General features: G+C 38.0%; 1 protein-coding gene across 1 annotated transcript; it reads right to left on the bottom strand.

Moving 5' to 3' along the window:
* Positions 1-6046: 6046 nt before the first annotated feature.
* LOC115959902 (uncharacterized protein At4g02000-like) lies at positions 6047-6736 on the bottom strand. The gene has a single exon (XM_031078563.1). It carries the CDS (start codon positions 6734-6736, stop codon positions 6047-6049), a length of 690 nt encoding a protein of 229 aa, XP_030934423.1.
* Positions 6737-16561: the final 9825 nt, after the last annotated feature.

Genomic DNA, 16561 nt, shown 5'->3' with positions numbered 1-16561 from the left:
TCCCACTCAACTAGTCGGTGTAACGTCACTGGCCCACTGCTTACAACCTTTCTTTCGGCCTTCATTTATTTCAGAGTATCCAATCCACACAGAAAATGTAAATCATTAATCACTGGTACCTTGGTACATTGATTTGCTTGTAGGAAGTTTGTTTGTGGACTCAACCAAAGAATGAGAGTGGACTTTAGCTTAGGCAAAGGAAGCTTTTCTCTTAATTTTTTTTTTTTCAAAACCTTACCGACATCTTTTTGATCTTTTTTCATCTTACATTTTTATGTTTTTTTTTTTTTTTTTTTTTTTTTTTTTGTGTTTTTGGAGGAGAGAGACATAAAAGTATAACAAAATTATATATTTAACCCTGTTTTTAACAGAGCTAGGTGGGTTACAGAACTCTAACTGAGCTAACTTCAGATGGGTAAAGTGTTAAATTTCAAATTACAGGTAAGCAACTTAAATTTTCACCAAACCACATGTGGGTAAGTTATAATTTGCCCATAAGATTTTTTTATCTAAAAAAAAAAGGAATTTTGAGAAAAAAAAAATTAAACGTGGTCTTTCAAAAAGATGCTAAGTTGAATAATTTTTCCCTTTTGAAAAATATCCAAACCGGAGTGTACTAAAAAACATTTGTTATAGTGGGTTTCAGTTAGCTCAATTGGTAAAGTTTTTAATGGTTAAATAAGAGATATGAGATTTAATCTCTGTTTACATCAAAAACTAATTGATGTCTTAGTTTGATAATAAAAAACATAATCATCAGAAGCAGACATTACCGATTGAAACTTTATAAAAAAAATTTTGAAAAAAAATGCTATAAAAGCTCTTATGGTTGGTCTCCTATACTTTATAGTTTATACTAACAAAGACTAAAATTCCCAAAATATTCAACATTTAAATTGTTGATTTTATATCATATTATTAAAATCACCATACTTAAAGTATAAGACATGTCACATTTTTATTTAGTTTTATGAATTAGGACATGACACATTTAACCTCCCCTCACTGTCGGAGCTAGGAATGTTAGGTGCAAGATTTTTTTTTTTTTTTTCATAGTGAAAACATAACTTTCATTCCTTAGGACAAACTGTCCATAACGTTTACATCTATTTGAATCTGATTTTCAATTACAATAGGGGTATCCTCTACCCAGACTACACAGCCCGTAACATTAAAAGCCTCCCTAGCCAATATATGAGCTGCCCTGTTACTTTGTCTACGCACATGAGCGCAACTCCAGGACATGAACCCTTTCAGCCAACACTTTACGCCTTCAACTACTTTCTGGATTGAGCACGGGCCTGGATCATTTCCAGCAACTGCCCCCACCACTACCTGAGCATCACTTTCCAATTCTATGTCCCTAAGACCCAGATCCCAAGCCAGTTTAATTCCTTCCTCCACAGCCTTCGCTTCCACCTTCGTGGCCCTAAGGGGAAAGGGTAGTTTTTTGCTCATTGCCCCCGTAATCAAACCATTCTCATTTCTGATAACTACCCCCAAACCGCACCAACCCCAATTTGCAAAAACTGCCCCATCTACATTTACCTTATACCTCCCCTGTCTCGGTGGCTTCCATTGGTTGCAAACCCTTGCAGTAGTACGTGGACTTGGCAGATGAGTTTCTTGGATTTCTAATCCAAAATCACGCACCTCCCTGGCTATTCTTTTCGGCTCCTTACATCTTCCTTCATGCTTGAATTTATTCCTATTATTCCATATATGCCAAGTTGTAATAGCAAACAAAACCCAATCTACATCCCCCTTTCTCTCCATCACTGCCCAAAACACATCTACAAAGTCCCTTGTAGGCTGGTTCAGTCTTGGAAGACCAATATCCACCTCCCTCCACACCTCAACAGCCACTTTGCAATCCCATAGAATATGACCCGAAGACTCACATTCGCCACAAAATCCACATTGGTCATTGTTACTCACCTTCCTTGCAGCTAAGCGGTAATTTGTTGGCAAAATCTCCTTGCAAGCCCTCCAAAGAAAATGCTTAATTTTATTTGGACACTTGAGCTTCCACACTGTCTTCCACAGCTGCGCCATTTTTGTTTTGTCAAAGCTGTCCCCAGTTGGTCTCGTTTGACTCGTCTTCCTTAACAGTTTTAGTGACACCCCATACGCACTTTTCACCGTGAATAGGCCATTTTTTGACCAAGCCCATACCTTTGAATCCTCTAGCGTTTGTGTGCTTAACGGAATACTTAGAATGATATCCGCTTCATGGGGAAGGAAGACCTCCCTTATAAATTCAGACTTCCACATACCAACCTCATGGTCAATGAGTTGTGCAACCATCACCACTTCAGTATTGTGTCTCTGAGGGCTACTAACTTTGGGTGCATCGGGCAACAGAAGCCATCTATCTCGCCAAATGTTCACTTTCCTCCCATTTACAATCAACCACCGAGAACCCGCTTCAATAGTTTCCTTTGCAGCCATTAAACTTCTCCACACAGAGGATGGCTTCTTTCCCACTTGTGCTTCCATAAACGTACACTCTGTGAAGTATTTAGCTTTAAACACTCTGTGAGTGAGAGAATCCGGATCTTGGTTCAACCTCCACCCTTGTTTTGCTAGGAGCGCCAGATTAAAGGCCTTTAAGTCTTTGAAGCCCATACCCCCCTCTGATTTGGGCATGCACATTTTTTCCCACGATATCCATGCCATCTTCCTTTCCTTTTCCTTCTGACCCACCAAAATTGGCTCACCAAAGCATTTAGCTCTCTACAAAGGGAATCCGGGAGTTTGAAACAACTCATCGTGTAAGTTGCAGTTGCTTGGGCAACCGCTTTAATGAGAATTTCTCTCCCCGCATTTGATAGTAATTTGCCCTTCCACCCCGCTATCTTCCTTCCCACTTGATCTTTTATCCTGTTAAAAGCCTTCCTCCTCTTTCCTCTCCCCACAAGGGTAGGCAAACCCAAGTATTTTTCATGCTTATTTATAATCTGAGCCCCGAAGCAATCTTTGATATCCTCTTGGATTTCCCTGCCCGTATTCTTGCTGAAAAAGAGCGACGTCTTCTCTCTATTCAGCTTTTGACCCGACTCCCTTTCATAATCATCCAGAACCTTTAGCACCCTGTTCCTTCCCTAACACTTGCCTCCCCAAAAATAATGCAGTCATCGGCAAACAAGAGATGTGAAATCTTTGGTGCTCCCCTACACACAGAAATCCCACTAATTAACCCCTCTCTCTCATCCCTTCGAAGCATAGCCGTTAGCCCTTCCGCACACAAAAGGAAAAGGTAGGGAGAGATAGGATCCCCTTGGCGTAAGCCCCTCGTTGGAGTGATCTTGCCTTTTGGTTCCCCGTTGATAAGAACGGAGTATGAGACTGTAGTTACACACATCATAATCAGCTTGATCCACTCCTCTTGGAAACCCAATTTCCTCATCATTGCCTCCAAAAACGCCCACTCCACCCTATCATAGGCCTTACTCATGTTGAGTTTAATGGCCATCAAACCCTTTTTTTCCTTTTCTCTTCTGATTTATACAATGCATTGTCTCGAAGGCCACCAATACATTATCCGTAATTTGCCTTCCCGGGACAAAAGCGCTCTGTGACTCATTAATCACACCAGGTAATATCTTCTTGAACCTGTTTGCAAGGACTTTGGATACAATTTTATATACAACATTGCACAAACTAATCGGACGGAATTCAATAATCTTTTGGGGACAACTAACTTTTGGGATTAAACATATATAAGTTTCATTCAAAGACTGAGGCATTACACCAGTATTAATAATTTCAGAAACACATTTTACCACTGACTAACCCACCACATCCCAGTATTGTTGAAAGAAAATGGGTGACATACCGTCGGGGCCTGGTGCCTTGGTCGGGTGCATTTGGTTCAATACGGCTCGAATCTCCTCCTCACTGAACATTCTCAGCAGCTCGCCATTCATCTCCTGAGTGACTCGCTTATCCACCGCATTCAAACTTGCCTCAAAAGAGTTGGGATGGTCTGTACTATAGATGCTTGAAAAATAGTTGAGGATCACTCTCTCTATGTCTTCAAGACTATCAAGCCAAACCCCCTCTTCCATAATCCCTTCAATCTTATTCCTTTTACGCTGTTGAGACGCTGTCGTATGAAAAAACTTAGTATTCCTATCCCCACTTTTCAGCCAAAGCGCCCTCGACCTTTGATTCCACATCACCTCTTCCCTTATGAGAGTCTCATTAATTTCCTTCTTCACTTCTTTGATTTCACAAGCTGTCTCGTGAAGAAGATTCTTCCCCTCAAGAAATTGGAGCCGCTCCTTTAGTCTTTTTAGCCTTGTGTTAACATTTCCAAAGGTCCTCTGATTCCACTGTCTAAGCTGGGATTGGCACATTTTAATCTTGTCGACAATGCACCCATCTACACTAGCTTGAGTGGGAGCCCATACTGATTCAATTATTCCCCTGCAACTCTTGTCCAAACCCACATCTCTTCAAACATAAACCTCCTTTTTGTTGGCTTGATGGGTTTTTTCGTTCTTAGGAATAATGCAAGAAGACAATGATCCGAAGCAGACATCGAAAAGTGCTGGACTTGTGCCTCGGGGAAAAGCTCAATCCATCTTTCATCAACCACTACTCTGTCCAGCCTAACCAACGTTCGATGCTCTCCGAATCTTCCATTACACCAGGTGAACCTCTGCCCCACAAAACCCAGATCAAGCAAACCACACTCATTCAAACATTCCCGAAAACTTCTCATCTGATCCGCATCCCGTTCCACCAGCCCAGTTTCTTCTCTGGATGAACGATTTCATTGAAGTCACCAAGCACAACCCATGGAAGTGTGCTTTGATTTTTCAGCGTCCTAAGCAACTCCCATGAGATATGCCTCTTCCTTGCATCGGGGTGGCCATAGAAACCGGTTGCTCTCCAAGAACACGCCCCACCCTCTCGATCACACATATGTCAATATGTGAGTGCGAAACACTCCGAAGCCTCACATCTACTCCTTCATGCCATAAAATCGCCAAACCACCACTTTGGCCATCACTCGGTACCGCAATGCCTTGAGTAAGCTCCAACTTCCTCTGAAGCCCCTTAATACGACTCACGCTCACCTTGGTCTCAGATAGAAAGACCAAAATTGGGTTTTTTGCCTTCACCTCATGGGAAAGGATCCTAATTGCTGGGGATGACCCTAAACCCCTGTAGTTCCACACCAAGACACTCATTGGGCTCGGCGGTGCTGCTCCGCAGCCACCGCCTCATCGCCATCCAAAGTTGAGTTTACCTTTTGTGTTGTGTTGCGCTCTGTTACTTTCCTTCTTTTCTGAGTTGAGATGTGTGGCTCAAGTTCTTCTAACGTGATGGGGTCAGCTCTCTTCTTCACGTCTGGGGCTTTTTTCACTTTCAAAAACTCATTGCGGGCCTCACGGGCACGCCTCTTCCAATGACCACTCGCTGGGCCCAGCTGTTCTGCAATCCAGCCCGTGTTCTCCTTATAACATAGTGCCATTGGGCCTAGCCCACGTTCCACCTCTACCTGGCCTTCTAGCCCGTTAGTTGCTTCATCCGTTGGCGCCACTTTAAAGTCAAACAGCTTATCTTCCTCCTGAAAAGTCCCTGTCTCCCACTGCATCCCATCCGTTGGTGCCTTTTGCGTTTCACTCTCATTGCATGCTTCCTTGCATGAAATAGGTATGGTTTCATTTGTCATCTCTCCGCAGACTTCCTTGCAAGAAATAGGAAATGTTTCCTTTGTCATCTCTCCAAGGCCAAGACTTTTTCCTTTTCCATGATCCTTCACTAGTTCCTGACAACTTTGATCTGCACAATTTGTCTCATTCACCATGTCCCCATTCCCCAAGGGTGGTTGTGTTGACTCCGGCGCTTTTTCCGCCCCACTTCTTTTTTCCGTCGTGTGCTTCACTCTCGCTTGACTTTCCTCTTCTTTGCTCTCCGACCATCCTCTCCCCGGCCTTCCTTCCTCCTGTCGAGCCTTCATAAATTCACCTCCACCTCTCCTCGGCGCTTCACCTCCCAGCCATGCCCCGTACTGAAGTTTACTCAAATCCACCTAGTCCTCATTATCATTCCCTTCCTTACAATCCTTTAAACCATGGCTGAGCAACCCACATCTATAGCAAAAATTTGGAAGCCTCTCATATTTGAAGGCTATCCACCTCTGCTCTCCCCCCTCTATTACAATCTTTTTTCCCCTCACAAGTTTCTTTGTAACATCAATCTTCACCCTCACTCTCAAAAATTTCCTCCAGTGAACACCAGATTCCTCTACGTCAACTTCCAAAACCTTTCCCAGCTTTGCTCCTATAGCTCTGCCCGTTTCTCTGGTTCTGCTCTTTAAAGGGAGATCGTGTATTTGCACCCAAAAAGGGGACTGCCAAAGTGAGATTTCCTTTGGTATCCGTTCGCCCTCAAACTCTCTCAACAGAATCAAGGACTTCTCATATGTCCATGGACACATCTCCATGACTCTCTTCTTATCCCTTCCATCTCCAAACTCTACTAGAAAGAGTTCATTTTTGACTTCATTTATCTGGATGCTCTTATTCGGTTTCCACACCATTCTAAGGTTCTTCCTAAGAGCATCAATGTTTATGCTCCTGTAAGAAAGCACCTTCATCAACAGACAATTTTTTCCTATTGCTATCGCAGCCTCTGTAGTATTCCTTCCCAACACAATGCTTTCATCCTCCTCCTCTGTGAAAGACAACTTTTTCCACAGTTCTTCTAACTCTGCTGCCATACTTTCACCCAACAATGGTCCTACGTAGGTGAGGACCACTACACTCTTGCAAGGGAGAACCTGCAAGACTCTACTGCTTCCACATGCACAAGCACGGGAGCACTTGAAACATAGTTTAGGTGCAGGATTAAAATAATAGTTCAACCTACTATTTATATCATATGCAAAGGAAACTGTACACCCCGCCAACCTGTACATACGTCTTTCACATTGAGTCTGTGAGCAAGCAAGCCAATGAAGAAAATGCAGTCTCTCTTTGTGAACTCCCACCCTTGTTCTATATTATTGTTCAATCTCATATTGTTTGTTCTCTTCTACAACACCATGGCTGTCATAAAGCTACCACCAAATGAAACCTATCCTGCAATTTTTGTCTTAGGAGGTTCGACAGTGGATACAGGCAACAACGACAATCGAGTAACTCCATCTAAGGCTAATTACAGTCCGTATGGGAATGACTTTAAAGGAAAAGTTGCAACAGGCAGATTCAGCGATGGCAAGGTCCCCTTGGACATGATAGGTATTAATTCATGATCTCTCTCTCTCTCTGGGTATTATTTTCTTTTTGTTTGTTTGTGTTTTTGGGAAAATCGCATTGTACAGGACGATCCAGGATACAAACTTGGGGGGCCAAAGTTCTTTGTTCTTAGATTTTAAGAAATTGGAATATTAATATTAGAAGTTGACAAAGTTGTATTATTAGCATTAATTTATTAATTATTATTTGTATTTTTTCTTTAAAAAAAAGTTTAATAATAGGATTTTATAATTAAGAGTTTTACAAGTCAATTAGCACATCTTAATATTTTCAAAATTTAATTGATGTGTGGATAAAGCGATCAATATGTGGCATAGGAGTTGTCTCTATGGCTATGAGGGTCAAGTCATTTGAGAGTGGCATAGAACTCTCAAGTGAGAAGGAGAAATTGGGTAAAGGTTATTGGGTTTTTATGATTTTTTTTGCTAGGATTTGTAATTAATTTGTTGTTATTGGTTTTGCTTAGATCAGATTTATGATTTGTCAAAAGATTTTTCTTATTATATGGATATGTGCATTTTTTTTTAATAGATTTTGCTTGTTATCTATTTGTTGGATTTCTTGGGTCAATTTGTAAATTTTTTGGAGAGGGGGGCCAAGTATATAAATTTAAGAGCCAGAATTAAAATTCTTTTTGTTAATATACATACTGGTATTTTTTTTTTTCAAAGGTTTTTTTTTTTGGGGGGGGGGGGCATGGCCCCCCTCTGCCCTTGAGTTGTTCCGTCCCTGACATCATACACTATATCTTATTTTATATATACTAAAATAATGCACTATTGTCCCCTAAAGGCTCGTTGATACATGCATTTAAACAATAATTTTCAGTTTTTAAACAATATTACACGTTGTTTCACATTTTTTTTTTACTCATACGTATTTCCAAAAAATACAAACAAAGTTACTCATTGACATTGTTGTAAATATATTAAAATTTGTGGAACCCACCGATGTGAACATACAACTTTTTCTTCTCTCCTAAATGACTTTTTTATTTTTCCTATGAAACCCATTGGTTTTCTTTTTCTTTCTTTTTTTTTTCCTATCTCTCTTGCATTTAACCCCACCAACAAAACAAAACCCATAGAAATAGAATCTCAAACCTAGTAAACAAAACCCATTTGAGTTTAACCCTCACCCACAAAACACAAACCAAATCAAACATTTAGAGCAAACAAAAGAAAGAAACAACAAAAGAAAAGCAAAGATGTTGGGACCTAGCGTTCAGAGGGACGAAGAGCATTGAAGGAAAAAAGAAAGGGCGAGTGAAGAGGCTCATAAAATAAAATAGTACTAACTGTACTATTCATGTCAGATATTTTTTACTTTTAAAAAAAAATACGCACTCATACCGTTTGGTAAGAGATTTCTAGTACGTTTAAGTATTGTAAAAATACATACGAGTGAAAAAGTGTTGTGGAAATACGTATTGTTGCTTAAACAGCAGTACCAAACGAGCCCACAATTATCTTTTTCCATATTTTAAACTATGTTATTTGAAATATGGTACCAAACACATTTTTTACATTATGAGTACTTTAAACACGTATTTTCACAACACTTTTTAAGCCATAATTTTCACATCATTTTGAACAACAATACTTAAACACTACTAGCCCATAGTCACTTGAGTTATTTGAGTTTCAAGTAACATCGGCTAAAATGGAACCCTCTAAGCTTACATAGAATGACCGAAATGCCCCTCACAATTGTTGTTCATCTTAGTGGCACTGTTTTTTGAATTCATATTTCTGTTAATTTTCTTTTTCTCTCTAGCCAAACAAGATTTTAGGAAAAAAGTGGGGATTTGTTTTGGGTTTTGGGGGGGGGGGGGCGCATTTTAATCATTTTAGTTGGGATTAGTGGGTTCCATGCCTGTTGGTGTCATGCACAACTCATGTGACTATGTTTTTTGTCCAACTTAATTGGGAAAGTGACATAAGGGGTCTAAGTATTACAAGGTTTTGGTTTTAGGGTTCATTTGGTTGGAGGGGTGGAAAGTGAGAGGATAGAAAATATTTTAATTTATCTTTTTTTTGGGGGGGAAGGGGGGAGTGGAAAAGTAGAGGGATGAAAAAAGTGAATTTGTATAAATTTACTCATATACCATTTGTGGGGCCAGAGAATTCGTGGCCTAGGCCCACTCTACGTTAGGGCCCAAGGCCTAAGCCGAGGAGAGCTATTGCCGAGGATGCATAATGAAGGCCCAAAAAAAGGCACAAGGATATGGCCGAGGACGACCTTATGCTCAGCACCTCACAAAACGTCCGAAGAAAAGGACAAACTCTGTACAAGGGCAGGACAAGGGAGAAAGTTGCCAACATCGTAATACATAATCTTGCATCTGACAAGCCCATGCTCCAAACCATGCCATTTAACTTTCCTAACGACCCCCAACCACTCTAAGTACGGATTGACAGGACAGGTCTGCACCCTAGAAAGTAAAATTTACACGTGGACACTAAAAGGGGAAATGAACACTAGTATAAAAGGGAAAGAAAACGAAGGAGAAAGGGATCCCCCCAGGAGGAGGGAAAATCCTGCAAAGGGAGAAAAGGAAGGATACAATGCTCCTCGGACGCTGTCCGAGGACTTAGATCCTACAATCCGTACTAATGGAAGACTTAGTTAGTCAAGCCAAGTCCACCCATATATAAGCTTCCATAGAAACCCCGATTACACCGCTGACTTGTGACTAAGGTCCTGCCTTTCAAGCCCACTCTCTACAAATCATATTGTTAGGGCCCTTTACTTACGAGCCCAATGCCATTCCTGGGTCGTTAAATAATCGTGTCCCTACACCATTGTTTAAAAATGATGGCCAATTAAAACAAAAAAGTGACAAAAAAAATAACCCAATTTATTAAAAAATAAAAATTATGTCCCAAAAAATTATCATGTCTAGTTAAAAAATAAATAAATAGATAAACTAAATAACTATCACACCCACAGCCCAAGAAAAAAAAAGGGCAACATCCAGGAAAGGAAAAAAAAGAAAAAAGAAAAAAGAAAAAAGAAAAAAGAAAAAAGGAAGAAGTGCTCAAAAAAGCACGCACACACAAAAAAAAAAGGAAAAAAAAAAAAGAAGATAAAAAGAAGAAAAAAGTAATTGGACAAATTGCCCATGTGCAAGTGCACATGGGCATTTTCGTCCGTTAAACAACTCCATTTTTCTCTCCATTTTGGAGAGAAAACTTTTTGGTGGGCTTGGGGAGAAAACACCTGGGCCCCACTATTTATTTTCCTTCCTCTTCACCCAACCAAACACAGTCTAAAAAAGCTTTCCTTCCCATTTTCTCTCCAAAATTTTCCATCTACCTTATTTCACTTATAAACAAACACACCCTTAAGGTGTTGATGGTGCATTTTCGTAGTTTAAAGGGGTAAATGTAAAATGTGATATAGTTTAAGATTGAAAAAAAATGTAATTTCCTTTTTTTTTTTCTTTCTACTTTTTATATGAGTTATATTTTCTACTCACACTAAAAAACAAAATTCAAAGTTTATACAAATAAGCTATATATTTTGATAAATATTATACAAATAAGCTACACCAATAAGTTGTTCCAAACGGACTTGAACTTTTAGAATACATACAAGTCAAAATAAAATTTTTCATTCTTTTAAAAATTTCCTTATATGGATCCAAACCTGCAACCTCAAGACCTCATTATAGGTGTTTGCTTCGCTTCTGGTGGCTCTGGATATGATCCCTTGACACCCAAACTAGCGGTACACACACAATACTTTTGTTCCTTTTTTTTGGGTGCACGCATAGTTTGTGTAATATGTATTTCCCATTTTATCATTTTTTTTTAAATTTTTAAAATTTTTTTTATCAAAGTCAAGATGGTCATTGTCCGATCAACTTGGAATGTTGAAAGAATACATTGTGAGGCTTCAAGGAATTGTTGGAGCAAACAAGACAAACTTCATCTTAACTAGAAGTCTATATCTCATTTCATTGAGTAGCTACGACATCGCCAATGTATATTTTGGACCTACTTCACGAAGATATGAGTACGATTTCAATTCCTACACTGACCTTATGCTTAAGTACGGTACCCAATTCTTGAAGGTAAGGTTTCATCCTATCTATTAAATTTTAAATTTCAATGACACAACTTTCTTGGTCACACTCAAGCTCATTATTGTTGCAATAGAGTTGCTTTCCTATTTCTATTACCAAAGAACCAAAAAAGAATGACATAGACAAGAATAACAGGACCTCATAATAACCATAAGTTCTGGATACTCTCGTTTCTAAAATAAACTGACAAGAACAATAATAATACTTGACGTCCCTTGTTATGTTTTCGAGGAAATTTATTCACTAGGAGCACGAAGGATTGGAGTACTCGGAGCTCCGCCAATCAGATGTGTGCCATCATAAAGAACTGTTGCTGGAGGAGTACGCAGACAGTGTGGAGAAGGCCACAATCAGCTAGCAACGTTGTTCAATGCTAAACTAACTACCTTGTTGGATTCCCTTTACAAGGACATGCCCGATAGCAGAATGGTCTATCTTGATATTTACAACCCTCTTCTTGATCTCATTGAACACCCTGAAAAGAATGGTAACTCACAAATTTTGTCACAGATTTTTTTTTTTTTTTTTTTCCTTGAAATATGGTATGTATATTATTTTGGAGAGTGTTTTGACCGAATATTGCAAAAAATTGAGTTTATTTGTGATATAGGTATTGTTCAAAGTTATTTGGGAAATTGAGGAAAGAGAGTGAATTTCGGCCACAGTGTTGCCGAAATTCTAACAAAAAGTATGAGAAAGAAAAGTTTGAATTTTGATAATCTCATTACCAAAATTATTGCTGCCTGTGGCGGAAAGGAAACCAATTGTGGCAATCAAGTTGCAGAAATTGTAGGGGAGTGAGGAGAGAGAAAATAGGAATTGTGGCAACCAAGTTCCCGAAAATGGGAGGGAATTTTTTTTTTTTTTTTTTTGCTAATAAACAAATCTTTACATTAAACATTCATAGCTTCATTGAAACCATATCAAAGCAAACATAGATGAGCTTTTCTTAATGCTCCAGGGATTTGTCTTATGCAAAATAAAATTTCAACATTGAATGAGAAAATATTATTTACAAAAGAAACACAATATGACAAGACCACGCCACTAATGAGCTATAGATACAATCGGTATTGGCTTAAATCAAGTTGAGGCCTAAGAGGCTAAGAGCATAATCTTAAGTGGGACCATTTCATATCTAAAATCCATTATAGTTTTTTTTTTTGTTTTTTTTTTTTTATTTACATAAAAGCAACTCTTCTTATTAATTTAGTTAGTATATATAGGTTTTCCTAATAACAACTTTTTAATCTATAATTTGAGTAATCCATTTAATTTTCTTATGATATAATTGATTTTGAAATAAGATTGAAATGGAGCATTTCTTATATTTGAAATTCATTATTTAAAAAATAACATTCTTCTTACCTTTTGAGATGTAAAATTACTTATTAAGTTTTTATATTTAAGTTCTTCTCATATCCACTTTTCAAATTATAATATAACTAATTCATTTAATTTTCTTGTGACATAATCAATTTTAGTTTTAAAAACTTTCCTTTTCATAGAAACAAATAAACAACTGTAAATAAATATTGGTAGCAAAATTTTGTAAACTATATATGCATTTTACAAAGAATGATGAATATTTTTATGTAATCAAGAATTGTTATACTATATTTTTGAAATTTGAATATTATTATGATTATTTTCATCGCCATTTTCCCCCTAATATTATTTCATGTCCTTCCAACTCTTTTTGATATATTTTTATTTTTGCATATTAAATTTCTACCCAAGTTTTTGGCAACTTGGTTGCCACAATTCTTTTTTTTTTTTTTTTCCCTCCCATTTTTGGCAACTTGGTTGCCACAATTCCTATTTTCTCTCTCCTCACTCCCCTACAATATCGGCAACTTGGTTGCCACAATTGGTTTCCTTTTAGCACTTTATCTGGCAGCTAGGCAATAATTTCGAGCAGTAAGAATTTCGGTAATGAGATTACCAAAATTCAAACTTTTCCCTCTCATACTTTTTGTTAGAATTTCGGCAACACCGTTGCCAAAATTAACTCTCTTTCCTCAATTTCCCAAATAAATTTGAATAGTACCTATATCACAAATAAACTCGATTTTCTGCAATATTTAGCCAAAAGACACCTATTTTGGACATAGCAGTTTATAAAACTAATTATGTGTCAAAAATGGTTTATTCAAAATTGGTTGAAAGGAAAACTTTGTCACTTTCATTAATTTTTTTGTAATATATTTAATAGAATACATATTTTAGTGACAAAAATGGAACCTAGACTATATTTGCTCTATTTTTGTCATTGAAATTTAAAATGAATGGTCAAAATAACAAAATGTACACATTTTAAATTCCTAAAACTTAACCTATATTTTAGGAACCAAAAGAATATTTTACAGCAGTTTTTTTTTTTAATCATTTGTTGTTATCTTAATGACTTTGTCATCAACCATTACCATCATCCTGTTTCACTAGCCTCTTTTGCTATTTATTTGAATTTCACAAACAATTTCATTAAGTAACCTCAAATGAAACTATTTTGCTAAGTAGCTTCATTTGGAACTCTAGTATTTGGGAGTTAGTTCCAAATGTTCCAAACGAGGCTATTTAGCAATGTGAAGAACTTGACTCTTTGAAACTCAAGTTTCACTAAAAACTTTTTAAAAAATCTCAACTGAGGTTTTTTTCTCTATGGAACTCGAGTCTTTGAGACTTGAGTTATCCCTTGGAACTCGACTTTCAGAGACTTGAGTTCCAAATGAGGCAACATAACGAAATAGTGCCATTTGAGGCTACTTAAGTAATTGTTTTTGAAAAATCAAATAAATAGCGAATAACCTCCTGTTTCACCAATTGATCTTTGCTATTTTCTTTATAAAATAATAATAATAATTTTTCTGTATATTGCATATACAAGCTTTAAGATAGCGGAGAAAGGGTGTTGTGGTTCAAGACTAATAGAGGTAGCTCCAATATGTAACCCATCGTTTGCAATCTGTACAGATGTGAATGACTATGTTTTTTGGGATAGTTTTCATCCCACAGAAAGAGCATACAAGATCATTACTTCTCAAATCATCAAGAATGACGGCAATAGGCTTTTCGGACATCAATAAAGTTAATTTCTTCTCTTTGAATTCTACCACTACAATCAATTTCAATGGTTCAGCCCTGGTCCTTCCCTCAAGTCAAGTCTGATTTTGGATTTTCATTCATACACATAATACTTGTTTATTATGTCAGCTATGATCACAGATAGAATCTAAGGATCCATCTTATGTGTTCTCACTTTATAATATTTGTCAATTTCGAAAGATCTGTAGTTAATGATGCTTGTTTGCAGAGACTCCGACTGTGCCAATTATGTCCAGTTAATTATTTAGTCCAATTATGTAAGGGCTTTGATTAAAGCAATCGAACACGATATTGTGCTAATAGGAATGACACCAAAACCAAAAGCATGCGTAATATGCTGATGTTGAGAAAACCGATGGAAAAATTATTCCAAAGAAAAAACCACTATGACGGCTTAACTACCAATTCCAGGGAAAACAAATCAGCATAGTAAAATTGAAGTGTACAAATTGAAAAACCCTATTCTAATTTGCTATCTCATGTAAAACTTATTGACATTATCCAATGCAACTCTGAATCCACAGACTTTTCTTTATTGTTCTTTACTATGGTACATACTATGGATCATGTCAATGTATATATATATTTTTCTTTTTTTATTATTTCTTGGAAATGTTAATGGTATTTTATTAGCTATTATTTACTCCATTAATTTTTGGAGATAATTATGACTCTTTTTTTTTTTTTTTGAAAGTGGAATGAATTTCATTAAAATTTAGCCAAGTCCAAATACAGAGCTTCTAGAGTAGGGGGGGTGATTCCTCCATCCATACAATCTCATCAACAATCCCTCTAGCAAACTTTGCTAAACAATAAGCCATTCCATTGGCTGTACGGCTTACCCACCCAACTGACACAGCTCGTAGGCCTGTGCATAAACACTGGATATCCTCATACAAGTGTCCCAAACGTGAACTGTTAGGCAGTGAGCGTGAAATGGTCCGCATGACTGACACATTATCACCCTCTATGAGAAGCTTGATGAAACCCGCATCCATAGCAAACTCCAAGGCTTTGCGGCAAGCCAGCTCCTCAGCCTCCTCACAATCTGAAACGGGTGGTCCTCTCGTTGCCAAGGCTGCCATCACTTTGCCCTCCTCATTGCGTATAACTGCACCGAACCCCGATGCATTTAAATCCTCAAAAATGGTTGCATTAAAGTTTAGCTTAAATCCATTTTTTGACGGTGGGCTCCACTGGACTTCTCTAGCAATGGATGTTTGGATCGCCAGGTGTTGTTGAGCTTCCCTAAACTCCTCCAAAAATTTTATTGCTCTCTTGTTCAGCCGAGGCGGGTCTTGCATACTCCCACCATGGATAGTAGTATTCTGTTGATTCCAAATCAACCAAGCCTGGACACAAAATAGCTCGAGCTCTTCAGTTGTTAATTTTTTCAGTAGCTCTTCCACTAGTTGTAGCACATCAAGTTGTCCTCCCACCATTTTTGGCAACCGTCTCGCACAGCCCACCCACACATCCAGCCACACTACACTCCCATAAGGCATGAATTGCAGATTTTGAGTCTCTTTTGCATAGGAGGCATGTGTCATCCTCCATAATGAGTCTTCGAGCAAGCTTCTCTCGAGTAAGCAGAATTTCATGGCAAGCGCACCATGCAAAAATTCGGACCTTGTTTGGTATGTGGAGTTTCCATAACTTGCCCCACATTGTGCTACTTCCCACCGACAATGAGTTCTCTCCATTTACATCATTCTCCCTCTTTAACTCTTTAGCCAAATGGTACCCTCTTTTTACCGAAAATTCCCCCTCTATAGAGTGCAACCAAAACAGAGTATCATTTGTTTGTCAATGACTCAGTGGAATCTGAGAGATTGCATCTAGATCTTCATGGTGAAACTTCAGATCAAGTAATTGCCTATCCCAATGCTTGGTTGACCAATCAATTAGCTCCGAACCCATCATTCCCACTCTTCTTCCACCAGTGGATGCAGCACCTTATTAGTGGGATAGTTCATAATCCATTTGTCTTTAAGTACCCGAATTTTAGAACCATCTCCCACTGTCTAACAGCTTCCTTTCTTTAGGATCAATTGAGTCGCAATAATGCTCTTCCACACATAGGAACTATTAG

The sequence above is a fragment of the Quercus lobata genome, chromosome 2 (assembly GCF_001633185.2).
Source record: "Quercus lobata isolate SW786 chromosome 2, ValleyOak3.0 Primary Assembly, whole genome shotgun sequence".
NCBI lineage: Eukaryota > Viridiplantae > Streptophyta > Magnoliopsida > Fagales > Fagaceae > Quercus > Quercus lobata.
This window is presented reverse-complemented; position numbering and strand designations above follow the sequence as displayed.